Raw genomic sequence first — 27,626 nt, 5'->3', positions numbered from 1 at the left:
CATACAGAGCTTTAAAACAGACTTTAGTCCAAAAAGTTTCGACCTTTTTTTCAGCATGCTCTTTCAGTTTGTATTAACTTTCAGAATTCCCATAGGATTTTGTTTGGTTATTGCTTTTCATTTCATTGCTTGACAGATATCTTTTCAGTGTGTTAGTCTTTTCGTATATTTTCTGCACAGTACTGCCAGCAAGGGCGGCTGATTCGCGTGGTTCATGGACGCACGATACGTTAAACGAGGCGCGCTTTTCGTTCCGTCGTGACCTTCCCTTTATCAGCCTCACAGAAGTCCTGAGCAGCCGCTGGAGCCATGACCAGTCAGTCTGCGTATCAGTTTCTTTCGGTCTTTTTAGTGCACTCGTTTCAAGGTTATCGAAGCAGCAGACGAAAGCAGCACTCTTATCACAGTGTAGAAAGAACACGTCGCTATTTGCAGACACGTTGTTTGTGAGAACTGGATTACATATAGTTCGATATTAATAAAAATTACATGGTTTTCTGGTTAGAAAGGAAGTGTAAAAGAGAAGTAGGTTGTTACAGACTTAATGTCATACAATATGTGCATATAGGAAGAGATTTTAAACAATAAGGCGCCAGCTTACAGGTTAGCTTTAAGATGACTGACCAAAATTGTTTTTAAACGATGTTCCACACTAACTTGAACGACTGTCATTTTGTTCTCTAAATTGTACTTAGACTATCCTGTTCGTCAAGGCAGATTACAAAATAATATTAATAGAAACTACTTATATGAAAACCGTCCGCCGGAACATATCAACTCGGATACAGAGGGAAAGAGCATGCCTCCGTCACGTGGATGTTACATGACACTGAGATCACAGGAACGTGCAGGGTCGTGGATGTTCACTTACCGCCATTACTGTCCATCGAAAGTGGAGGGATGACAGTGTCCTCCACTAGCAGAAGACGTCAATGTATTATCCAAGAACGTAGACATCGGAAGCTAGGTGGTATTGGCGACAGTCCATCGTATAGTTGCCGGCGGATCTTTATTTGAAGACGAAATGTGTGCTGAAGAGCACGCTGTTGACAGGGTCGAATTTACGTATATGCGTAGTAGCCCAGTCAACGTAGACCAAAAAACGCCGATTAGGGAAAAAACCGTGTAGCTGCAAATGTTTGCACAGTGCTAGGAGGGAGTTTCCTGAACAGTATTCTAAATATCCAGACCAGTGGGTGTGAGCGTTGGGATGGGGGTGGGGGTTAAAGGCTACTTTTTTATGTTTTTCTCGAATAACTCGAAATCTACGACTTATAGCAAAAGTGTTTCCCGCTACAAAATTAAACTACTTTAAATTTCCCATAAAAAATATCGTACATTTTTCTTCTAGGACTAATAGTTTTTGCGTTGCAGCGGATGGAAAATAGCAAATTATCAAAAATATTGTTTTAATGGTATAAAATTAATGCATATCTTTAAATGAAGTCTGTTAGAAAACAAGTATTAAACGTGCGTACAACGTATAAGTGCAATAGAGCCGTATTAAGGGATAAATTGTGTAACAGGAGGAGGATATTAGTGTTTAACGTCCCGTCGACAACGAGGTTATTAGAGACGGAGCGCAAGCTCGGGTGAGGGAAGGATGGGGAAGGAAATCGGCCGTGCCCTTTCGAAGGGACCATCCCGGCATTTGCCTGAAGCGATTTAGGGAAATCACGGAAAACCTAAATCAGGATGGCCGGAGACGGGATTGAACCGTCGTCCTCCGGAATGCGAGTCCAGTGTGCTATAAATTGTGTAACAGCGTGAAGGGGTTGGGGATTTGTGGGGTACATGTGCGAGGGAAGGTAGGTCGCCGGATGGTGTTCATGCACTTTCATCGTTCATAGATCTGGAGACTGAAGATTGAGCAAGAAATTCCCCACTTTATGCACCCCACTATGTAACAAGAAGCAACTACCGACTGTTTCACAAAGTTATATGGGCCCTCCACACAGCGTCTTATGAATAACTGGCGATACAGTGCGCAGACATGCACAGATGTTTATTTTCAATAGTATGCGTAATACTACATGGAATACGCATATGAATTGCTAATAACACTGACACATGAAACGCATATGAGCAGAATATACGAAACTCTCTGCACACTGTTTTGCGTTACTAGAGGGGATATTGCTTCCTAGTCACACTGTGCGGCAGCTGTAGTGTTGTTCCGGGACAGGCAACTTCCTCCACTACGAGTTCAGCTCAATTTGTAGTTTACAAAGAAACTAACCCCCCCCCCCCCCAGTATTCCCTGTCCAGTTCCATTATGTAAACAGACAAAATAACTTCACTGAGCTCATGTTTATGTAGTGTAGTTATTTTCAGTTTATTAAGTGAGTACTTCAATTGTTAAGTGAGCTATTATGTAAAAAGCACAGCAGCTGGAGCTGTCAGTTGACTACCACACTGAAGAGCTTTTTCCAAGTGCGGCACGCTGTCAATATGTAATCGACAATGTCGATTTAATTGTCTCTACTATCACCGTCTGAAATACTTTTCACAGCATGAGGGATAAATGCATCATCGCAGCCTCAGCTCTCCCAATACGGGTATCTGAAGAATCCCAGAGGATAAAATTGTATCCCTCTGCAACAAAAGTAGATCACCTAGGTGTTGGAGAACTTCAGGTATTTGAACGTAAGTCAAACAATGCATTACAGCAGATTGCCGTTCTAGACCTGAACATGATCAGTCCTATTCCATTAGACATACTCACACCGATCTTGGAAGATATACTGTGGATCTGTGGTAAGTCGCTTCACTCACTGTAGACCATTCTAGAGGTTTAAGCAGTTTCTGACTGGAATAGATATATGCAGCCTACCGGTAACATAATTAATGGAGAGACGTGCATTAACTTTCTGGTCATTCATTAATTCACCACCAAGTAACTATGATACAAGTACACGGCTCTGCAATATGCTGTCAACAGTACCAGCATTACAAAGATCACTGACAACATCACACTTACGAAATGAATACTTCTCAGCCGTTGTTTGCGGGAAAGTATTTTACATAAAAGCTTAATTAACACCTGCAAAAAGTACTAATTCAATAAACTGAAAATAGCTCCACTACATAAACACGAGCTCATTGAAGTTATTTTGTCTACTCATATAATAGAAATGGACAGGAAATGCTGAGGAGGTATATTCTGCTTGTAAACTGAAAAACGAGCTGCGTTCGTAGTAAAATGCAGTATGACGGGCCGATGCGGAACGTGACATTGTCAGAACAGTGGCCATAAACCGATCGTATCTGGAAAGGACCGGAGACGAATGTCACGCCTTGTCAGTAACAATCAGTTTCAACCACGAGAGGAATTTCTGCTGTTGGTGAATGCAGGTCCCTCTCAACCAATTTCCGGACAATCATTGCAAAGCGAACGTGGAAATTTGGAATACAGTACCTCACAAAATGCAATTGTTCTCAGTAACAGATAAAGATGCGCGTCTTCAATGGCCCATACAACACGGAAGGTGGACAGTAGCCGACTGGAACTGTGCAGTCCGACGATTGGCGATTTTGCCTCTTTTCTGACTATACAAGATGTCGAGTGCACCGACGACTCATTAGGGTATACAGGGTGAACATTAATAAAATTGACGCAGCGTACTGTAAGCACCAGAATGGTCTGGTATTCATGTCGGGAAAATGCCGAGATTGTGCTTGTGTACAGCCAAGTAGATGGAAGCGGTCGAGAGGCAGCACAGCTGTACCAAAACAAGTACCCTCACAGACATCAACCACATCACGCAACATTTCAAGCCCTTTTTGGGCGTTTTCGTGTTCATGGGTCCTTTCAGACAGATGAACGTGCAGGGAGGCAGTGGACCGTGCATGCACCAGATTTGGAGGCTCCAGGCAAGTGGCTCGCCAAAATGGTGTAAGCCATGGGACGACTATGTATATTCTGCATGACAACCGCTACTACCCCATCTCCTGCAACGAGTGCAAGGATTATCAGCAGCGCATTTCCCTCTACAGGAAGGATTTTGTCGATTGTTTTTGCACCAGACCATCACAGTTGTGGGATTTCTATCATCAGTCTTCTTTACTGACGAATCAACCTGTACCAGAACTGGCATCATCAGTCAGCGTAATCGTCATCTATGGGCTACAGACAGTCCTCAGAATGACTGAGGCATCTCATTAGCATCCGTTCAGCATCAATGTTTGGGCAGGAATTCTTGGCGACCACGTAACTGGATTGGTTATTATTCCACAAAGCCTCGACACAGGAACGTATCTGGACTTCCTGCAGAATACTCTGCATGGGCTGCTTGAGAATGTGCCTTTGGCAATACATAGGTCATGTGGTTTCTGCATCATGGGACACCACCCCACGTCCACATTACAGTTCGCTGTCACGACAACACCTTCACCAGACGTTGGAAAGGACGCGTATGCCCTGTAGTATGGCCTGCTAGATCACCGGACTTAAACCCGATGGATTTTTACCTCTGAAGCATCTGAAAAGCGTTGTGTATGGTGAACCAGTTCCTGATGTGCCGACCCTTCATCATTGTGTTCACGACACCTGTGACGCTATTCGGAGAGACGCCGGAACGTCCGAAAGAGTGCGGCAATCCATGAAGCGACGTGTGTACACGTGCACTGCATCCCATAGAGGCCACTTTGAACGTCTGTTGTGACGTGGCTGCGATGCAGCTATTTACTGTGTTCTGGGACGATTTGTTCTTGTTGCACGCATAACGTCTATTTCCGAGAACATATTCATAGGACATTTTTCCCTCCATATCCAGTTAGGAATACGTCCCTGCAGTTCGTCGGTTTAATTTAATGTTCGCCCTGTATAACCAAAAGTGTGGAGAATGTTGCTTAGATGGGCAGTAGTTCTCAGAAATTTTGGGATGTTTTGTAACATCACGCTACCGCGAAAATGAACTGTAACGTTTATTTCAACATTCTCGGTGACCAAGTTGCTTTTTTCTACATTTTGTAATGAGTATGCAATGGACACTCCAGTCTTCCATGATGACAATAGCCCGTTTACAGGTCCCCATGCCGCGCGGGATTAGCCGAGCGGTCTGAGGCGCTGCAGTCATGGACTGTGCGGCTGGTCCCGGCGGAGGTTCGCGTCACCCCTCGGGCATGTGTGTGTGTGTTTGTCCTTAGGATAATTTAGGTTAAGTAGTGTGTAAGCTTAGGGACTGATGACCTTAGCAGTTAAATCCCATAAGATTTCACACACATTTGAATATTTGAACAGGGCTCCATGCGTTCGTTTCTGATTTGACAAACACTCAAGCGCCCTATAGCACCAATACTGGTCTGCTAAATCACCCCATAGGAAGTGTCTGGGTCTGTACAGGACAAGATTCTCACAATTTGGTAACTTTATGGGATCTAATCGTCACTGAGTGTTTTACAAACCTGTGGACTCTTCTTTATGAATTGAGGTCCTTGTCAGGGCTAGAGGCGGTGTTGCATGGCGTTACCCCAGTGACGTCTCCTTAGGATGTAAAAATTTTGGTCCACTGCGATTGTTAACCCTAGAACACTACAGGGGGAGGGGGGGGGGGATGTTACATTCTTACTAAACAAACGTAAATTTTACTACTCCATATTTTATTCAAAGCAAATCATAATTTACAAATGGTTCAGATGACTCTGAGCACTATGGGACTTAACATCTGTGGTCATCAGTCCCCTAGAACTTAGAACTACTCAAACCTAACTAACCCAAGGACAACACACACATCCATGCCCGAGGCAGGATTCGAACCTGCGACTGTAGCGGTCGCGCGGTTCCAGACTGTAGCGCCTAGAACCGCTCGGCCACTCCGGCCGGCCATAAGTTACAGTTTATGCTCTAGTTATTTACATTATTATAAAGTCTCCAGTGGTATGTGACATAGAAAGTAAATACAAAATGTTCAGTTTTACACCCTACACTGACGATACGAGATTGGCAGGAACCGCGAATTGGTACCAAAAGTAATCGTAAATTTTACGAGGGTTTAGTAATCTAGAGTTAGACTGAATGTCCCGTGGAAACGGTGTAGCATCGAGCTGTATACAAAACGGTACTAGATACTGTTGCACCTGCTTAAGTTGCTGTGTTGGTGTAAGCTGTTTGTTGCAGAGCTTGTTTTGCACACAGAGCCAGAGCGGCCGACCGGCCACAACGGAGCGCCACGGCCTGTGCGCTACCTGTCGGCTCGCGTCAGCGACTGTCAGCGTAAGTCCACGTCTCAGACAGCCTGGGTTGGAGCTTAGGTTGAGGTTTTGTAGTGGCCCCTGGTGTGCAGCCTAATCCGTAGTTGAAGCATCTGAAATTACGGCTAGAGGAAGATAATTGCTGTTCATTTTGTAATGGCTTAAATTGTAATGGATTACTAATGGCCCTATTAACCGTGCTTCCCAAAATAACCCCTCTCACGAAGAATATATGCTTTAATTCGGCTTCTATTTGACTGATAGAGCTGTTGGATGTCCTCCTAAGGGATATCATGCCAAACTCTGCCGAACTGGCGCGTAATATCGTTAAAATACGGAGGTGGTTGAAGAGCACTCAGACTTTCGGATCTGAGGAGAGATCTGGCGACCTTGCTCTCCAAAGGTAGGTTTTGGCAAGCACGAAGATAAGCAGAGGGACTCTCGGCAGGCTTTGTCTTGCTGAAATGTAAGCCCAGAATGGCTTACCATGAAGAGCAACAAAACAGAGCGTAGAATATCGCCGAGGCGCCGTTGTGCTGTAGGGGTGCCGCAGATGACAACCAGCGGGTTCTGTTATGAAAAGAAATGGCACGCCAGACGATCACTCCTGGTTTTCGGGCCGTGTGGATAGGTTAAAGTTAGATATAGTGGGAATTAGTGAAGTTCGGTGGCAGGAGGAACAAGACTTCTGGTCAGGTGAATACAGAGTTATAAACACAAAATCAAATAGGGGTAATGCAGGAGTAGGTTTAATAATGAATAAAAAAATAGGAATGCGGGTAAGCTACTACAAACAACATAGTGAACGCATTATTGTGGCCAAGATAGATACGAAGCCCACGCCTACCACAGTAGTACAAGTTTATATGCCAACTAGCTCTGCAGATGACGAAGAAATTGAAGAAATGTATGATGAGATAAAAGAAATTATTCAGATAGTGAAGGGAGATGAAAATTTAATAGTCATGGGTGACTGGAATTCGACAGTAGCAAAAGGGAGAGAAGGAAACATAGTAGGTGAATATGGATTGGGGCTAAGAAATGAAAGAGGAAGCCGCCTGGTAGAAATTTGCGCAGAGCATAACTTAATCATAGCTAACACTTGGTTCAAGAATCATGAAAGAAGGTTGTATACATGGAAGAACCCTGGAGATACTAAAAGGTATCAGATAGATTATATAATGGTAAGACAGAGATTTAGGAACCAGGTTTTAAATTGTAAGACATTTCCAGGGGCAGATGTGGACTCTGACCACAATCTATTGGTTATGAACTGTAGATTAAAACTGAAGAAACTGCAAAAAGGTGAGAATTTAAGTAGATGGGACCTGGATAAACTGACTAAACCAGAGGTTGTACAGAGTTTCAGGGAGAGCATAAGAGAACAATTGACAAGAATGGGGGAAAGAAATACAGTAGAAGAAGAATGGGTAGCTTTGAGGGATGAAGTAGTGAAGGCAGCAGAGGATCAAATAGGTAAAAGGACGAGGGCTAGTAGAAACCCTTGGGTAACAAAAGAAATATTGAATGTAATTGGCGAAAGGAGAAAATATAAAAATGCAGTAAATGAAGCAGGCAAAAAGGAATACAAACGTCTCAAAAATGAGATCGACAGGAAGTGCAAAATGGGTAAGCAGGCATGGCTAGAGGACAAATGTAAGGATGTAGAGGCTTATCTCACTAGGGGTAAGATAGATACTGCCTACAGGAAAATTAAAGAGACCTTTGGAGAAAAGAGAACCACTTGTATGAATATCAAGAGCTCAGATGGAAACCCAGTTCTAAGCAAAGAAGGGAAAGCAGAAAGGTGGAAGGAGTATATAGAGGGTCTATACAAGGGCGATGTACTTGAGGGCAATGTTATAGAAATGGAAGAGGATGTAGATGAAGATGAAATGGCAGATATGATACTGCGTGAAGAGTTTGATAGAGCATTGAAAGGCCTGAGTCGAAACAAGGCCCCAGGAGTAGGCAACATTCCATTAGAACTTCTGACAGCCTTGGGAGAGCCAGCCCTGACAAAACTCTACCATCTGGTGAGCAAGATGTATGAGACAGGCGAAATATCCTCACACTTCAAGAAGAATATAATAATTCCAATCCCAAAGAAGGCAGGCGTTGACAGATGTGAAAACTACCGAACTATCAGTTTAATAAGTCACGGCTGCAAAATACTAACTCGAATTCTTTACAAACGATTGGAAAAACTGGTCGAAGCCGACCTCAGGGAGATCAATTTGGATTCCGTAGAAATATGGGAACACGTGATGCAATACTGAGCCTACGACTTATTTTAGAAGCTAGATTAAGAAAAGGCAAACCTACATTTCTAGCATTTGTAGACATAGAGAAAGCTTTTGACAATGTTGACTGGAATACTCTTTTTCAAATTCTAAAGGTGGCAGGGGTAAAATACAGGGAGCGAAAGGCTATTTACTATTTGTACAGAAACCAGATGGCAGTTATAAGAGTCGACGGGCATGAAAGGGAAGCAGTGGTTGGGAAGGGAGTGAGACAGGGTTGTAGCCTCTCCCCAATGTTGTTCAATCGGTATATTGAGCAAGCAGTAAAGGAAACAAAAGAAAAATTCGGAGTAGGTATTAAAATCCATGGAGAAGAAATAAAAACGTTGAGGTTCGCCGATGACATTGTAATTCTGTCAGAGACAGCAAAGGACTTGGAAGAGCAGTTGAACGGAATGGACAGTGTCCTGAAAGGAGGATATAAGATGAACATTAACAAAAGCAAAACGAGGATAATGGAATGTAGTCGAATTAATTCGGGTGATGCTGAGGGAATTAGATTAGGAAATGAGACACTTGAAGTAGTAAAGGAGTTTTGCTATTTGGGGAGCAAAATAACTGATGATGGTCGAAGTAGAGAGGATATAAAATGTAGACTGGCAATGGCAAGGAAAGCTTTTCTGAAGAGAAATTTGTTAACATCGAGTATAGATTTAAGTGTCAGGAAATCGTTTCTGAAAGTATTTGTATGGAGTGTAGCCATGTATGCAAGTGAAACATGGACGATAAATAGTTTAGACAAGAAGAGAATAGAAGCTTTCGAAATGTGGTGCTACAGAAGAATGCTGAAGATTATATGGGTAGATCACATAACTAATGAGGAGGTACTGAATGGGGCTGGGGAGAAGAGGAGTTTGTGGCACAACTTGACGAGAAGAAGGGACCGGTTGGTAGGACATGTTTTGAGGCATCAAGGGATCACAAATTTAGCATTGGAGGGCAGCGTGGAGGGTAAAAATCGTAGAGGGAGATCGAAATACACTAAGCAGATTCAGAAGGATGTAGGCTGCAGTACATACTGGGAGATGAAGAAGCTTGCACAGGATAGAGTAGCATGGAGAGCTGCAACAAACCAGTCTCAGGACTGAAGACCACAACAACAACAACATGGCGGGTGACAGTCAGGTTGCTATCCTACTGCTGTTCTGGTCGTCTCTAGACACATCTTCGAACTGGAGTCTCACTAACTGCAGTCGAATTGTCTGCAGTGGTAATTCCCACTTCGAAATGAGCCCTGACGACCAGTGAAGACTGTCTGGAGAGGCCCCGGGTAGCAGTAGGATACCAACCTGACTGTCGCCTGCCAAACTGCTCGAGAAACAGGAGTGATCGTCTCGAGTGCCATTTCGTTTCGTTGCAGAGCCCTTTGTCCTTTGACTGCCATCTGCAGCACCTTTACAGCACAGCAGAACGTCGATGATATTCTACACTTCGTTTTGTTAGCCTTCAGGGCAAGCCATTCCAGGCTTACATTTCAGCAAGATAAAGCCTGCCCGCACACAGTGAGAGTTTCTACTGCTTGTCTTCGTGCTTGCCAAACCCTACGCTGGACAGCAAGGTAGCTGGATCTCTTCCCAACTGAGAACGTTTGGAACACTATGGAAAGGGTCCTCCGACCAGATCGGGATTTTGACGATCTAATGCACCAGTTGGACAGAATTTGGCATGATATCCCTCAAGAGGAGACCCAACAATTCGAACAGTCAATACCTAGCCGAGTAACTGCTTGAAAATTGGACCGGAGGTGAGTAGTAGGGTGACGAGAGTACGAGCGAATTTTGTTTGTGTGAGTTGCATACATTCAGGGCAAGCATACATTCAGGGTCAAACCTACTGTAATGCTAATTGGTTTATGACCCCCTGGGGGTTGATTTATGATTGCCTGGTGATAATCTGTCCTGAGAGATCGCAAACACTCCCCCTTTCCCTCCTCCTCATCCACCCCTCTGGCAAATGTCCAACCCTCTCCCTCCCCCTCGCTGACACAAGCACACTTTTGATAGCACAGTGATTCAGTAATTAATTAAACTGATCTATTAATTACCCTCCCCTTCTGAGAAATCCCTCATTTCTCCTCTCCCTAGCCAGGAAAAATTGGCGGGAAAATCAAATTCAAATGGTTCAAATGGCTCTGAGCACTATGGGACTTAACTTCTGAGGTCAACAGTCCCCTAGAACTTAGAGCCACTTAAACCTAACTAACCTAAGGACATCACACACATCCATGCCCGAGGCAGGATTCGAACCTGCGACCGTAGCAGTCACGCGGCCCCAGACTGTAGCGCCTAGAACCGCTCGGCCACCCTGGCCGGCGCGGGAAAATCGCACAGCCTTTGCAGAGCTGTTGGTACAGAAGGTGCAAGTATTACTCTCTCCAGCAAATAGATGTCCGAACTATGTAATTACACTGCTACAGATTCGAGGTGTTGGCTTGTTGGAAAATTTTCATGTGTGTGCTCACCTTGACATTCACATGAGCTAGTGCTCAATGCCACCATCAGAGGACAGCATAACACAAATGGTGATCAAAAACAATTTAATATCTGTTAATGAGGGCTATGAGAATTATCAGGGTGGAAACAGAGTATATGTGTACAAAGGATGCCAAAGATCTATATATTAATCTGCAATGAGAACAACTGATGCTGGTCAAGAAATTTAAATACTTAAGCTCTTACATGCAATGTGATGGATGACTGGAGGCCGAAATACAGCACAAGATAAATAGTGGATGGATGAACTGGAGGAAACTGAGCGAATTACTGTGTGATAAGTAGGTCAGCTGCAGAATGAAAGGATAGCTTTACAAGTCTGTGGTGAGGCCTGCGATGCTGTATAGTGCAGAAACTTGGCCAATTACAAAAGCCCAAGAGAAAAAGATGGAAGTGGCAGAAATGAGAAAGTTTAGATGGATGAGTGGGGTGACATGAAAGGAAAGAAATGGCTCCAAGCACTATGGGACTTAACATCCGAGGTCATCAGTCTCCTAGAAAAATGGTTCAAATGGCTCTGAGCACTATGGGACTTAACTGCTGTGGTCATCAGTCCCCTAGAACTAAGAACTACTTAAACCTAACTAACCTAAGGACAGCACACACATCCATGCCCGAGGCAGGATTCGAACCTGCGACTGTAGCAGTTGCGCGGTTCCGGACTGAAGCGGCTACCATGGCCACCATGGCCGGCGACACGAACGTTTAGACTAAGGAATGAATCCGTCAAGAGAAAAGTGAAAGTGGGGCCCATAGGGAAGAAGATCCGAGGAAGTAGGGAAAATGGTATGGACATGTGCAGAGAAGAGGGGTGTATTACATGGGGAGAAGAGTTGAACACCTAGAAATAAGGATCAAGGAGAAGAGGAAGACCGAAACTGAGATGGAAAGACAACGTAGCAGGAGACCTACGGGAGAAAGGATGGCTCAGAGAAGAGGCACTGGGTAGACATTTATGGAAGAGAAGGATCCAGCAAAGCAACGCCGACCCCACATGACGTGGGAAAAGGCTGAGATGATGATGATGATGGTGATGATTGTGAATGAGGGCTATGGTTTCCGGTCAGTAAACAATTAAGCTCTTGATTAATTAACTTATTAAAAACCAAGTGACCTTAATGTCTGTAGCATGCAATGTTTACTTAGATGCTGAAAGCGTGATCTCATAATCACTGGAGAACCAAAGGACAATAGCACTCTCCAGTGTAACTCTGATTGGCCGTACATGCCTGGCTTTGCATGTGAGTGATTGACTCTTGTACATTACTACTGCATTTTTTAATTATAAGTTGTGCTAACTTCCTTATCCTAGCAACATAAGGTGCTGTGAACTAAAGCAAATTGAAACTGTTTTTTTTTTTTTTTTTTTTTTTTTTTGTATGTTGGTGGTATAGATCTTATGTGACTGGAAATACGCCATCCAAAAATGCCTATAGACGAATAAGGTTTATCAAACATAGAATGGAATGACGTATAACTAAAACCACAGTAAAACGACAGCCATTTTCACAGAAAAAATTGAAGTACACTAAGAGTTCATAAAAAAATCGCAAAATTTGTTCTAGTCATGATCTCCAACGCGCAACAAATACACTACGTGATCAGAAGTATTCGGTTACCTGTTAGTGGACATTAATATGGGTATGTGCACTCTTCCCATTTATGACGCCTTGAACTCTGTGGAGGTCACTTTCAATTAGGTGTCTGAATGTCTGTGGAGCAATGGTAGTCCATTCTTCCTCAAGAGCCGAAACAAAAAAAAGGCAGTGATGTTGGACGCTGGGTTCTGGATCGAAGTCGGCGTTCTAACTCATCCAAAAGGCGTGAAGTCAGCGTTCTAACTCATCCAAAAGGCGTTGCATTGGGTTGAGGTCGGAACTCGGCACAGGCCAGTCCATTTCAGGAATGTTATTGTCCACAAACCATTGCCTCGCAGATGCCATTTTCTGACGGGGTGCATTTTCATGCTGGTACAAACAGTCATCACCTCCGAACTATTTCTCTGCTGTATGCAATACTTAAAGCTGTAAAATGTTGGTTCAAATGGCTCTAAGCACTATGGGACTTAACTGCTGAGGTCATCAGTCTCCTAGAACTTAGAACTACTTAAACCTAACTAATCTAAGGACATTACACACATCCATGCCCGAGGCAGGATTCGAACCTGCAACCGTAGCGGTCGCGCGTTCCAGACTGTAGCGCTTAGAACCGCACGGCCATTCCGGCCGGCGCTGTAAAATGTGTTCATTTCCTTCCTCATTTGGCGTTTATTTATGCGCTGAAAGGGGATCACACCCTAAGCAAGACAAATACCCCCGTGGCGTAACACAACCTCCTCAGCACTTCACTGTTGGCACTACACATAATGATAGCTAATGTTCGCCAGGCATTCACGAAACCCAAACCCTTCCGTTGGATTGTCACAAGGTAGAGCATGATTGACCACTCCAGATCACTCGTCTCCAGTCATCCGCGGTCCAGCGGCATCGCTCCTTGCACCACCTCAGTCATCGCTTAGAATCGACTAGAGATATGTGTGGCTTATGAGCAGCTGCTCGACAATTGTACCTCATTCCCTCCGCACAGATATTGTGCTAGCTGGAATTATGGCAGCACCTCGGAACTCGAGAGCTCATACGACTTTTTACAACTGTCCTCCACAATATTCGACACACCCTGTCCGTCAGTACACGATTTAGCAGTGCCTGTTCCTTCGCGTTTACACTTCACAATCATATCATCAACAGTCGACTTAGGAAGCTTTAGAAGGGCTTAAATATCCCTCGTGTATCTGTTACTCAGGTGACATCCAATGATTAGTCCACGTTCGAAGTGCCGGCCGGCCGCTTCAGTCCGGAACCGCGCTGCTGCTACAGTCGCAGGTCCGAATCCTGCCTCGGGCATGGATGTGTGTGATGTCCTTAGGTTAGTTAGGTTTGAAGTAGTTCTAAGTCTAGGGGACTGATGACCTCAGATGAGAAGTCCGATAGTGCTTGGAGCCATTTGATTTTTCACGTTCGAAGTCACTGAGCTCTCCTGACGAGCCCATTCTGCTGTTACTGCTTGTCTAATGACAAACAGTACTCCTCGCCTGTTTTTATGGCTGGCGGGTCCGGCACTCGTGACATCTGGTAGTCAATTCCACGTAACACAGAGACTCCAGGTGCTTTTGATCAGATAGCGTGAGTGAAAACGTTTCCAGGCTAATACAACTTCATTGCTTGTTAAAAGCGTTGTTTGTTTATATTCCATCTCGAGCTACAGTTAAACTTTCTTTACATCAGTTCAGTAAATCAGAAAAGCGTTTCTTGTATTTTGGGGTTGTCCTTAACATTCTTTTTCGATCCGAAATCGCTGTTAACTAGTAGTGTTTTATGAGGGACACTTGTAGGACGTTCCCATGTGACGGTAGTTAATCTTTTTCTAATTGGGGAGATGAAATCAGACAAGATGAGAGGAAACGCTATGTGCATCGAAGAACCATCAATATCCGACGCAACTAGTTGTAGGGAATTTTGGCGCTGGAATTCAGATCCAGGAATGTACCGAACGAAAAGGTACGACTCCTTCCTCTAAAATGTTATGGACGAAGCAGTATCTGTTAAAAATTCCTGCTGTTTAGCATAGTCTAGCTGGTCGATAATATTTCAGCCAGATCGATCACCAATGCACCACTCTAGTCACTTACTGCGTACAGGAAGTCTTTTTAAGCCGAGATTAGCGACTCCAGTCCGACGAAGCAAACTATAGACACTACACACGTGGAACAACATGATGTTCAAAATACCCTTTATTCTCTGAAGCGCAGCAGTAAATGTTTGTTCCTTGGCATACCAGTTTTTCAGGCGTGTAGCCGACACGAGTGGATGGACGAAAAGCAACTTGGTTGATTCAGGGGAGGGGACCAAACAGCGAGATCATCTGTCCAGAGAAGCAACTGCCCACCTTCGTCCCTCAGGAACAAGTACCCGTAAAATGATATATAACTCCTTACAAGCGTCTCTTCGAGTCAGTGTCGTGACGTTAAGCTTCCATTTTAGCCCATGACAGCTTCATGAACAATAATGATGTAAGATTTCGTCGTATTGCACTGACGGGAAAAAAAAAATCGCTCCACCAAGAAGAAGTTGTGCGACACAAACGAAAGTTGGTAGGCGTGTTTCTACATCTGAAAGGTTTTGTCTACTCAAATGTCGCACCAGTCGCATAAGATTTTAACAGCTTTTCTGATGCCTTGACCACACCTTTTTATTATTTCCAAAATCACCTTACGCCTTTCGATATTCCGCAATTTTCAAAAGCAGTGTTGCCTCAATCATATAAAATTAATCATTAGATACATTTTATCGAACGAACAATTTACACTACTGGCCATTAAAATTGCTACACCACGAAGATGACGTGCTACAGACGCGAAATTTAACCGACAGGAAGAAGATGCTGTGATATGCAAATGATTAGCTTTTCAGAGCATTCACACCAGGTTGGCGCCGGTGGCGACACCTACAATGTGCTGACATGAGGAAAGTTTCCAACCGATTTCTCATACACAAGCAGCAGTTGACCGGCGTTGCCTGGTGAAATGTTGTGATGCCTCGTGTAAGGAAGAGAAATGCGTACCATCACGTTTCCGACTTCGATAAAGGTCGGATTGTAGTCTATCGCGATTGAGGTTTATCGTATCGCGACATTGCTGCTCGCGTTGGTCGAGATCCAATGACTGTTAGCAGAATATGGAATCGGTGGGTTCAGGAGGGTAATACGGAACGCCGTGCTGGATCCCAACGGCCTCGTATCACAAGCAGTCGAGATGACAGGCATCTTATCCGCATGGCTGTAACGGATCGTGCAGCCACGTCTCGATCCCTGAGTCTACAGATGGGGACGTTTGCAAGACAACAACAACCTGCACGACCAGTTGGACGACGTTTGCAGCAGCATGGCTGCGGTTGCCCTTGACGCTGCATCACAGACAGGAGCGTCTGCGATGGTGTACTCAACGACAAACCTGGGTGCACGAATCGCAAAACGTCATTTTTTCGGATGAATACAGGTTCTGTTTACAGCATCATGATGGTCGCATCCGTGTTTGGCGACATCGCGGTGAACGCACATTGGAAGCGTGTATTCGTCATCACCATACCGGCGTATCATCCGGCGTGATGGTATAGGGTGCCATTGGTTACACGTCTCGATCATCTCTTGTTCGCATTGACGGCACTTTGAACAGTGGACGTTACATTCCAGATGTGTTACGACCCGTGGCTTTACCCTTCATTCGATCCCTGCGAAACCGTACCTTTCAGCAGGATAACACACGACGGAATGTTGCACGTCCTGTATGGGCCTTTCTGGATACAGAAAATGTTCGACTGCTGCCCTGGCCAGCACATTCTCCAGATCTGTCACCAATTGTATACGTCTGGTCAATGGTGGCCGAGCAACTGGCTGTCGCAATACGCCAGTCACTACTCTTGATGAACTGTGGTATCGTGTTGAAGCTGCATGGGCAGCTGTACCTGTACACGCCATCCAAGCTGTAGTTGACTCAATGCCCAGGCGTATCAAGGCCGTTATTACGACCAGAGGTGGTTGTTCTGGGTACTGATTTCTCAGGATCTATGCACCCAAATTGCGTGAAAATGGTATCACATGTCAGTTCTAGCATAACATATTTGTCCAACGAATACCCGTTTATCATTTGCATTTCTTCTTGGAGTAGCAGTTTTAATGGCCAGTAGTGTAATATGATTGGCTTAGTACTGCCTTTTAAAATGATGGAATGTCGAAACGCGTAAGGTGATTTCGGAAATTATAAAAAAAGAAAGGGTGGTCAAGACACCAGAGAAGTTATTAAAATCTGATGAGACTGCTGCGACATTTGAGTATACATAATCTTTCAGATGTAGAAACACGCCTACCAACTTCCGTTATGTCCCACAAAAAGTTCGAAAAAGTGTTTGTGGTGGAGAAGAAGACACATTAGAGTTCATGGTTTTTTAGTAGTACTGAAGAACATAATACTTCATTACACTGTTAGGAATGCCTTTCGAATAAAGTTTTTTTGAGTCTTTGTGTTTAGTATAAATTTTCTGATTCGTCATCGCTTTGTGAAAAAGCCGTAAGTTACGTGAGAGAGACGAAACCTTGGCATTTGCGATCTTAGCATATCAAAAAACATTAGGATCACCTTAAATGATTAAAAACCGTAAAGTACAAATTTGTAGAGCTGTGATCTTTAGTAAGGGATAGGACTTCGATTGCATGCCGGCCGCGGTGGTCTTGCGGTTCTAGGCACTTCAGTCCGGAACTGCGCGACGGCTACGGTCGCAGGTTCGAATCGTGCCTCGGGCATGGATGTGTGTGATGTCCTTAGATTAGTTAGGTTTAAGTAGTTCTAAGTTCTAGGGGACTGATGACCTTAGATGTTAAGTCCCATAGTGCTCAGAGCCATTTGAACCATTTCAATTGCATCATACAGCGTCGGTACCCGTACACCGAGCACTGCGCCGATATGTAGGCCTTAGAAGGCTGCAGAGCACAGTTGACTAGACTAGCCCACTGTTGAGTCCAGGTTCATTCAAGCTCACCAGCTTTCTCCCGGTTACACTCAAGACCCCCCGAGTTCTTAGCTTCATGCCAATTTCTTGGTAATCGGGACGCGGATATGAAATATTACTACTGGCCTGTTCCCAATTTGTTCCTCAAGGCATTGTATATTAAACCCTTCGAAGATTTTTTGTAACAATTGCTACTAAGAAAAACACCACGATTCACAGTGGATTTGGATCCACATCAAATTGTAGGCCCTTCAATAACTGGCTGCGTAAGTCAACTGAGGGGTAAGAGAAAGGCATAATACCTCCACGGAGACCATCCAAGCAAAACACTGTCGTATTCAAGCTAGCCTTCAGATTGAGGCAGTTTTACTTATACATGTTCAAATGTGTGTGAATACCTAAGGGACCAAACTGCTGAGGTCATCGGTCCCTAGACTTACACACTACTTAAACTAACTTGAACTAACTTATGCTAAGAACAACACACACATCCATGCCCGAGGGAGGACTCGAACCTCCGGCGTCGGGAGGGGCCGCGTAATCCGTGACATGGCGCCTCAAGCCGCGCTGCCATTACGCGCGGTTTTTACTTATACTTACTAACCTAGCATAACCTGTACAGTTTTAATGGTACCATTTCGAACGTCAGTATAGTTTTTAGATATCGAAAACGTAAACAGTTAAGTACGAATCGATAACCTTGCACTTAAATTACGAGTCGACTTCAAAAAGTGAGTTACACATTATTATTCCAGGCCAAGCACCTTTTATTGAATGGTGCACTATACTACAAAGTGACATAGATATATGACACTATTTTTAAAGATGGTCACCGTGCCTCTTCAAACAATGGTCGGAACGTTCTACCAATCGTTCAGTTCCTCGATGATAGAAATCCGCTCCTTGAACTCGCAGTCATTCGAGAACCGCCGTCTGAATGTCCTCATCGTCGTAAAATCTGTGATTGCTACGAATCTGTTCCTCGTTGCGTAGACATTGTAGGCTGTGATCGGTGTCGATGGCCTTCCTTCTCTATCAACTTCACCCACGCCTGTGCAGCCTAGGCCAACTTATTGGCACCATTTCCCTACGGTTGGACGCACCATAGCATTTGGTGAACATACCACCAGAATTTCTCAGTGAATTTATGTGAAATTTAGATGTTCTGCGTACAAGAATCGTATTGTCCCACGTACTTAAACTTTGGAGTACGTTTTTAGTTGCCACGCCATTTCGCTCCTACAATGTGATGCCTCTGTTATCCGTACCGCGGCAGAACTGTGTATTCAGAAACTCGGAAAATGTACTCACTCCTGGCAATGCGACAATCTTGTTACGAAAGGTTCTTACCGTGGGACGTCCGAGTAATTTACTTTTTGAAGTTCCTTCGTATATGAAGAAACACGCGGTAGTCAAAACTAGCCAAGGAAGTGTCTATAAGACTGACATGAAATAAGTTACAATTTTTAATCAACAGAAGAACTGCTATTTACGAAGGTGCTGGAAACTACTAAAGTTTACATCCGCGAAATTTTACTGTCTTTGCTAACTGTCCTCTTCTCACAGAAAATCTCATCCATTCGTAGTAAATTGGCATGTTAAGAGTGTTCTGTTGCTCCATCTTCCTGAAAATAGCCATACAGTAGTTAATCTTCTGTCGTTTGATCTACAGATGAATTAAATAGATGTGGGTATAATACTAAGCGCCAACGCTTTGGTGAAAGAATCGTGTTATTACTCGGAAACCGAACGTTGCGAATCAACCAACAATCTTAGTATTGTACGACGGCTATTCAAGATACTGATGATTTTCTAGTGGACAGTGACGCATGTTCTGTCAATTCTCATACCGGGACTGGCTGATCAACCCTGAAAACACGTTTCGCGCTATTTTTATTTTGGCCACCATGTACATGAACCACACCGGTGTCCATAATTAAAGCAACAAACCTCTATTTCCCCGTCCTGTGTCTAATTCGTGATACAATCACAGAAACTGTTAACAGATGTCCGTACGATCGTGTCCTGCACGGAAAAGGCATTCTGGTCAACGGACAACCACGCCACCGATGGCGTGAGGGCACCTGTCAAACAGGATAGTGTTTGCGGGTAGTCCCGCATCCACAATCGCTGTGTACACAGTCATATACTGTCTAGTGGGGCACATAGAAGACGCCTACCAGGCTCTCTGCGCTGGAGGACCATGTGAAGACGAAGCAGGACAGTCGCAAACTGATGTGTCTCGGCTGCTTAATGTGAATCGTTCTGTTGTTTTTCGGGTGTGGCGCCAGTTTACAGAGATGGAAACTGTATATCGAAGACTAGTGCGGGGCCGACCACATCAGAATGAGCGAACCGTAATTTGGCTGTAAGGGCACGACGGTACCGCCTTAGTAGTGCACGTCAACTGGCATCTGACCTCGCAGCATCCACAGGACGTATTGTAGCGAGGCAAACGGTGCACAAAAGGCTTCGGCAGAGTGGCCTTTATTGTCGCAGACCTGCTGTATGTGTACATCTGACGCGTCTTCACAGGAGGGAACGTCTAGAGTAGAGCCGTCAACATGCCACCTGGACGGTCGAACAGTGTGTCAATGTTCTTTTCACAGATGAGTCCCGATTTGGTGCGAACAGTAATTCTCGGCGGATTCGCATTTGGAGGGAACGTGGAACAGGTTTTCGCTACCAAATCATTGTCGAAAGGGACTGATATCGAGGATGATCCCTATTGGTGAGGGCAGGGATTATGTTGACCACTCGAACACCTCTTCATAAAATTGTACGATTAAATCGGCAAGGTTTAACTGCTGTCCAGGTATCGTGACGACATCTTGGGACCTAATGTGCGGTTGCTGCGAGGTGCTGTGTGCCCATACTTTGTATTGATGGACGGTAATGCTCGACCTCATGGAGCAAACGTGGTTGATGCTTTCTTCGAAACGGAAGATATTGCACGCATGACGTGGCCTGCCCTATTTGAATCACATAGAGCACGTCTGGAATGCACTAGGGACACGGGTTGCATCACGTCAGCATTCACCACTACTCTCCAAGACTTGCGAGCAGCGCTGCAAGAGGAATGGGCATTATTGCCTCAACATGAGATTCATGACATCATTCACAGCATGCTCCATCGTTTATCATGCCTGTATTGCTGCCAGACGTGGTCACACACCATACTGAACGCATTAACCAGTTGTCGGAATGTGTGTGTAAATCTGTTAAGTTGGAAAAAACGAAGAACTTTTTTGTATACCGTTATGCATGTTGCAGCTGTTTACGTTCTGTATTCTTTATACTGTTTCTACTTTAATATCATCTGATTGTACTGTTTTGTGACAAAATAAACGCAACCTTGCAAAATTTCGGTTTGTTGCTTTAATTTTTGACACCAGTGTGTGAACAGATTCATAGAAAAATGAAAACTGGTCTTCACGATAAAAGAAAAACAGTCAGGAACAAAGACAACCACATATCACTTTGCGAAAAGGAAGACATCCTGAAACAGTCGCATCACAAGTTTATACTCAAACGACACAAGTTCGAGTCCCGGCCCGGATAATCTAGGAGGTTTCAAAACAGCCCATACTCCTCTGTAAAATGGAAGATTCATTCTGGAAACAATACCATAGGCGGCTGGTAAGCCATCTCATCGCAGTATCCTTTCTTTCACAAGTACTGGTAACATAAGATATGCAGGAGAACTTCTGCTAGTACCTCTCCCCTACATTCCAAACTTCACATAAGTGAAGCTGTAAGGTCGGGTTGTGATTCGTACCCGGATGGCTCAGGCGCTAAGAACATTTCTCGCGAAAAGTAATGTTCTGGGTTCGAGTCCCAGCCTAGTCCACAGTTGTAATCTTCTACGAAACTTCAAAACAACGCACACTCCGCTGCAGAGTTAGAATCGTTCTAAGAATATGTAAACAAGTAAGTAGTAACAATCTTTTATTCTCTCTCTAGAAAACGACACACGCGCACACACACATACACAATGAACCCTAAGTTAACCGGTCTTCTTGTCTTAGCTCTCCCCAAGGAACATCAAAATCTATAGACGAGTCAGTACTAGACCTAAGCTTATTACGAGTAATCTACAGCTCAGACTGCCAACGGTCTTTGTCTTTTACAGTTTTAGGTATCTTTATATACAGAGTGTCTCTCCTAAGAGTACTCAGGTGCGTTTTCTCCGTTGTTTCGGCAGATTTTTATAATTTCGTTTTTGTAACGTGGGGCTGGAGTCAGCCCAAACAAATGCTGCTCATCATGTCTTTCAAGCGATGCCTATTGTCGACGGAATGCGTCGGTTTGTTTCCCATTACAAATAAAATTATTTTCAAAGCGGAATTTTACATGCCCATTCGATAGAGTGGTCTCAAATTAGTCAAGGGCGATATTCGTTTTATCGCTATGTATTAACAGTAACAGTAAAACCACGACAAATAACTGGCATTGACAGCACTGCACTGACTGCCAAGGCCAAGCAGCAGTGCTGCTTAGTCGCTGCTGGAGTACTCGTTATTCTTTGGTTTTTCACTATTTCTGTTAATACATAACGATAAAACGCACTAGTGTAATTTGGGAGTGCTCTGTTGAGTGGCCACGTAAAATTCCGCCTAGAAAACCATCTTATTTGTAATAGGAGACAAACCGACGCGTTCCGTCGACAATGGGCGCCAGCTGAAAGACGTGATGAGCAGTATGTGCCTGGGCTGACTCGAGATACACTTCGCAAAAACTAAATTACAAATATGTGCTGTAATGCCGGAGAAAACGTGCCTGACGTCTCTTAGGAGGGACATCCTGCATAAATGCACTCATAATCAGTGTGAGACGAGAATATGTACTTCAAACATTCTCATTACTGTATTTCCCCATTGTTGTTATTGTGGTCTTTAGTCCTGAGACTGATTGTGGTCAGAGTCCACATCTGCTCCTGGAAATGTCTTACAATTTAAAACCTGGTTCCTAAATCTCTGTCTTACCATTATATAATCTATCTGATACCTTTTAGTATCTCCAGGATTCTTCCATGTATACAACCTTCTTTTATGATACTTGAACCAAGTGTTAGCTATGGTTAAGTTATGTTCTGTGCAAAATTCTACCAGACGGCTTCCTCTTTCATTTCTCACCTCCAATCCATGTTCATCTACTATGTTTCCTTCTCTCCCTTTTCCTACTCTCGAACTCCAGTCACCCATGACTATTAAATTTTCATCTCCCTTCACTATCTGAATAATTTCTTTTATCTCATCATACATTTCATCAATGTCTTCATCATCTGCAGAGCTAGTTGGCATATAAACTTGTACTACTGTAGTAGGCATGGGCTTCGTGTCTATCTTGGCCACAATAATGCGTTCACTATGCTGTTTGTAGTAGCTTACCTGCACGTCTATTTTTTTATTCATTATTAAACCTACTCCTGCATTACCCCTATTTGATTTTGTATTTATAACTCTGTATTCACCTGACCAAAAGTCTTGTTCCTCCTGACACCGAACTTCACTAATTCCCACTATATCTAACTTTAACCTATCCATTTCCCTTTTTAAATTTTCTAACCTACCTGCCCGATTAAGGGATCTGACATTCCACGCTCCGATCCGTAGAACGCCAGTTTTCTTTCTCCTGATAGCGTTTACTAAAATTATTATGTGATCATACCGTCATAGCACAACGAAATTAAATGTGTGAGAGCAGGAGTCTATCATGCCATGTTTCTGAGAAGAGGGAGGCAGAAATATTGGAATACTCAAGCCATATGAAACTCAGAATAGTGAGCATTGCCATTTGCAGAGCTTATAATGATTTGTATTTTGAAGAGTGGAACGCCGCTGAATCCGTCTCTTTTAGAACTACTGTACTAGTAGCAGAAATTTGAAAAAGCCAAGTTGATACCGACTAATATAGCTATGAAAACAAACTGCACGTTATTTAGTGACGACGTTTTTACCGTTCATTCGGGTGAAAACAGGTGTACGATATCCTAAACGGCTAATGAAATATCTGAGGTGAACAGATTACGTGAAGCACCCTGCATAAGGACGCCTCCGTGAAAGACATCGTTGCCATATTCCAGAAATGACATCTCCCTACAGGAAAGTAAATAGAACAACAACGATTGAAGACTCAATTTTCGCAGGAGTGCGGCCCCGTTTTCCTAGTTCATTCAGTCCGGTGTTATTATAATGAATTGTTGCACGATACGCCCTGCTGCCCCGTGGTCATAGAGCCCAGTGCTCGTATGATAAAACGATAATCAAACAAAAGCAGATGGCTGGCTGTTTGCGTTGCAGTAAACAGAGATGAGCGCTCTCCAGCCCGGCTCATGGGAAGAGTTTATGTTCCAAGTTAGTACAACAAGTGACAGGCAACTGTTAATACGCTTACTGACATTAACCAAGTGATACAAATAAGTGGAAAATGCCCTTCAGTAAACAAGATTAATACAGAATAGTATAGCGAAATTGAAAGAAATAACTAAACTGTTTGAAGATGACAAATGTTTTGTGCGCTTTTCAGCAGAAAATGCAGCCAATATTTCATGTTTTCTTCGTTTATATAGGCGTGCTGTCTGTGTAATTACTTGAAGTATTTTAAATACGTCTATGCAACTACTCAAATACAAATCTATTTTACCATAAGCGTTTCGCTTAATTGGTTTAAAACATAGTCATTAATCGGGAATAAAAAAGTTATTTATAATTCTGGTTTGCCTGTAGTTCTGAAAACAGTTCGATTCGTAAGCTACTGCATTTCCATACGTTTTCTGCTTGGATCCGGAAGTGTCGTCTGCATGCACATCTGCCAGTTACTCCTGCCTTTGACAGTGGTCGTTTCAGCCTATTTTCACCTTCATTTTCAGCGCCTCAGTCGTGGTTTACGTCAGTAAATGTGTGGTACACCAAGTGGACGTGGAAACAGGCCAGAGGCAAAATGGTAGGTAAGAGTATGTTTGACTCCAGACCGCTGACGATGTTTAAAACCAATTAAAGGAAATGCATGTCGTAGAACAAATTATATTAAACGTTTATGATGAAGTAAATACATATTTTTAGTAAACGCATATACTGATTTAAAATACCGTATGTAACTTTCTCTTTTATTTAGTGTTTCTTTGGAAAGTGTAACACTGAATTCGATTAGCAAATAAGCAATAGACAGTGCGCGATGAGCTCGCTGGGTCGCCGACAAGATGGTCAATTTCGACACAGTGTTGGCCTGTTTTCACGTATCTGCAGTACGCGTAACACCATTTAACTTTAAACTTGGCTTACACTGTTAAAAACAGGTATCATCACATGTACCCTCTCTTTTAATACAAAGATAGTTCTAAGTAATTTACGGAATTTTTTTCAATGTGACAACGAACACAAAATTTCCTCGAACCCATTTCATAAGTTTGTATTTATGGCGAGACATTACCATTTGTGTTGAGCGTGCTCTGTGGTGTAATAGTCAGTTATACGCTATCTGCTGTCTTACGTACACGAAGATAAAACACTTTGTTATTTTTGCGTACTTTTTACATCTACACACATACTCCGCAAGCTACCCTATGGTGCATGGCGGAGGGTCCTGTGTACCAATATCAGTCATTTCTTTTACTGTTCCACTCACAAATAGAGAGAGGGAAAAATAATGTGTATATGGCTCCATTCGAGCCGTAATTTCTCTTATCTTCGTGGTTCTCACATGAACTTTACATTGGCGGCAGCAGAATCGTTCTGCAATCGACTTTAAATGCCGGGTCTCTAAATTTTCTCAATAGTGTTTCGGGAAAAGAACGTCGTCTGCCCTCCAGGGTTGACGCCTAGACTCTTAATGATCAACAAGGTGCTCTTGGTTGACGAATGATAAAACGCAGAGGAATACATTTGTACTTCAGAGAAACGTCATTAATGGTTTTTAGGTGGAGCAAGAATTTGGAGCACAACATTCTGATGTAAAGTTTTTTTTTTTTTTTTGAGGGGGGGGAGGGGTAGATGAGGAAAGGGTTCTAGGAGTACACCATTCGTCCAGCAACCAGGAAGGGAATGAAAATTTTCTGCCTTAACGTGAGTCGCTTACTTTCGACGGCATTGCTGTCGAGATTAAACAAAATCGAATGTTTGCCGTTGTCTTAGATGTATGGAACAGTCTCCTTTATTGCCTCCAGGTGCTGCTTGCAAGCCCACCAGATTCAAGCAGCAGCTAATGTAGTAGTGTACTACCAAAAACCAAACGAAACTGAATAATGTTGGGCTAATTCAAATGGTTCAAATGGCTCTAAGCACTATGGGACTTAACATCTTAGGTCATCATTCCCCTAGACTTAGAACTACTTAAACCTAACTAACCTAAGGACATCACACACATCTATGCTCGAGGCAGGATTCGAACCTGCGACCGTAGCAGCAGCGCGGTTCCGGACTGAAGCACCTTGAACCGCTCGGCCACAGAGCCGGCGTTGGGATAATGCTTCGCATTATTGGGCCACAGGGTTGCGTGCCACAATTTAAAGAAGCTGTCAAACAACTTTGAAAATTACAATAGTACTCACAGTCTTTCCCATACCTGCACGTAACGGCATGTTTAATGTCATGATTCATATTACGAAAGATACAGGTTTATTGATGGTTGTACAGACAAGTTTCGCCAATGTTCGATAAAATCGTTGCGCCATTTAGCACTTCAGATTGGGATGCCAGGAGCACAAACCCAAAATGAATCCTTAGCAAAGTAACGGTAGTACCTCGATTGACCAGTGCAGATGCCGTTGCTCAACTTCAGTACTGAAACTAGCTATTACAGTCTGTCATTGATGGAGAAGCTGATCCTGAAATGCTCGTTTCTTTTAATGAAACATGACTACATTTATTGGGCTACTTAAATTCGCAAAACAGTCTGTGTTGGGCTTCTGCTTCAGTGCTGACGTTGTGCAACGGTACCTGAGTTGGTAAGCTGAGGCTCTACTGTTACTTGGAAAAGTTCCAAATTGAGTTTGCGTAGAGTTCTCTGAGCTGTATCTATTGACCCGCCACTCTCAAGAGCTAGATCAGGTAACGATTTTCCCGAACTTCTTTTTTGGAGAAGTGCAGTTACTGGGTAAAAATCTTCCATCTGTTGTTGATGGGCGGCCGTCATTAGGTAAATGCTGAAAGCAAATACTGACAGAAAGCACTTGTAACAAAAAACTTGACCTTCTTTAATGTGTGTTCATCTGTACCCTGACGTGTTATGGGGCTTTTATTGCCTCCGCGGTAAATGTTTTGCCCCACTATTGTGATGTTCTGCTGCTTACATGAAATGTTTATGTTGTTGGATCCTTGGGTCGGAACTCTACAATATAAAAAAATAAAGAGAGGGACTATCCAAAATACATTGGAGTGCAAAACTTAAGGATGAAAGTAACTTTCGCATGATGTGCCACTGCCAAGTACCATAGTTCGATGAAACTTGGACTATAAATAGAAAGAACTGCTACATTGTAGTGTAGAAGGTAATTGGAAGAAATACACAGTGAGACGAACAGAAATGATACTACACACATCAAAAAAAGTTTTGCATCACCCTAATTCCCAGAACTGCTGAAGATAGACGTTGACTGTGGATACTGAATCACAGACACAGTCCCTTTGACTGTTCAGAGATGTCACTAAACCCTCCCAAAGATGTAAACAACTATGCATGAGCAGCGCCTATTAAACGTAGGGGGTCCGACAGCAGATCAGTTCCAGCCATTCCACCAGGAAGGAGGTATACGGCTCGTTTTGTCTGTAGTTCAACCATGCCTAGACGGTCCGCATTGTTACCTCAACAAGGGAAGTGTCCAGACGACTCGGAGTGAACCAAAGCGACGTTGTTCGGGCATGGAGGACATACAGAGAGACAGGAACTGTCGATGACATGCCTCGCTCAGGCCACCCAAGGGCTACTACTGCAGTGGATGACTGCTACCTACGGATTATGGCTCGGAGGAACCATGAGAGCAACGTCACCTTGTTGAATAATGCTTTTCGTGCAGCCAAAGGACGTCGTATTACGACTCAAACTGTGCGCAATAGGCTGCATGATGCGCAACTTCACTCCCA

General features: G+C 43.6%; 1 protein-coding gene across 2 annotated transcripts in view; it reads left to right on the top strand.

Annotated features, from left to right (window-relative positions):
• LOC126470008 (glucose-6-phosphate 1-dehydrogenase) overlaps nucleotides 1-27,626 on the top strand; it is a 304,403-nt gene that overhangs the window by 33,253 nt on the left and 243,524 nt on the right. Inside the window, exon 2 of one of the 2 annotated variants that reach the window (XM_050097481.1) lies at nucleotides 6,137-6,214. The exons of the other annotated variant lie outside the window; for it this stretch is intronic. Coding sequence (XP_049953438.1) covers nucleotides 6,137-6,214 — 78 coding nt within the window. The remainder of the gene's footprint in view (nucleotides 1-6,136; nucleotides 6,215-27,626) is intronic. 2 annotated transcript variants of the gene reach the window in all.

Source organism: Schistocerca serialis, chromosome 3, assembly GCF_023864345.2.
Source record: "Schistocerca serialis cubense isolate TAMUIC-IGC-003099 chromosome 3, iqSchSeri2.2, whole genome shotgun sequence".
In the NCBI taxonomy this organism is placed as follows: Eukaryota; Metazoa; Arthropoda; class Insecta; order Orthoptera; family Acrididae; genus Schistocerca; species Schistocerca serialis.
This window is presented reverse-complemented; position numbering and strand designations above follow the sequence as displayed.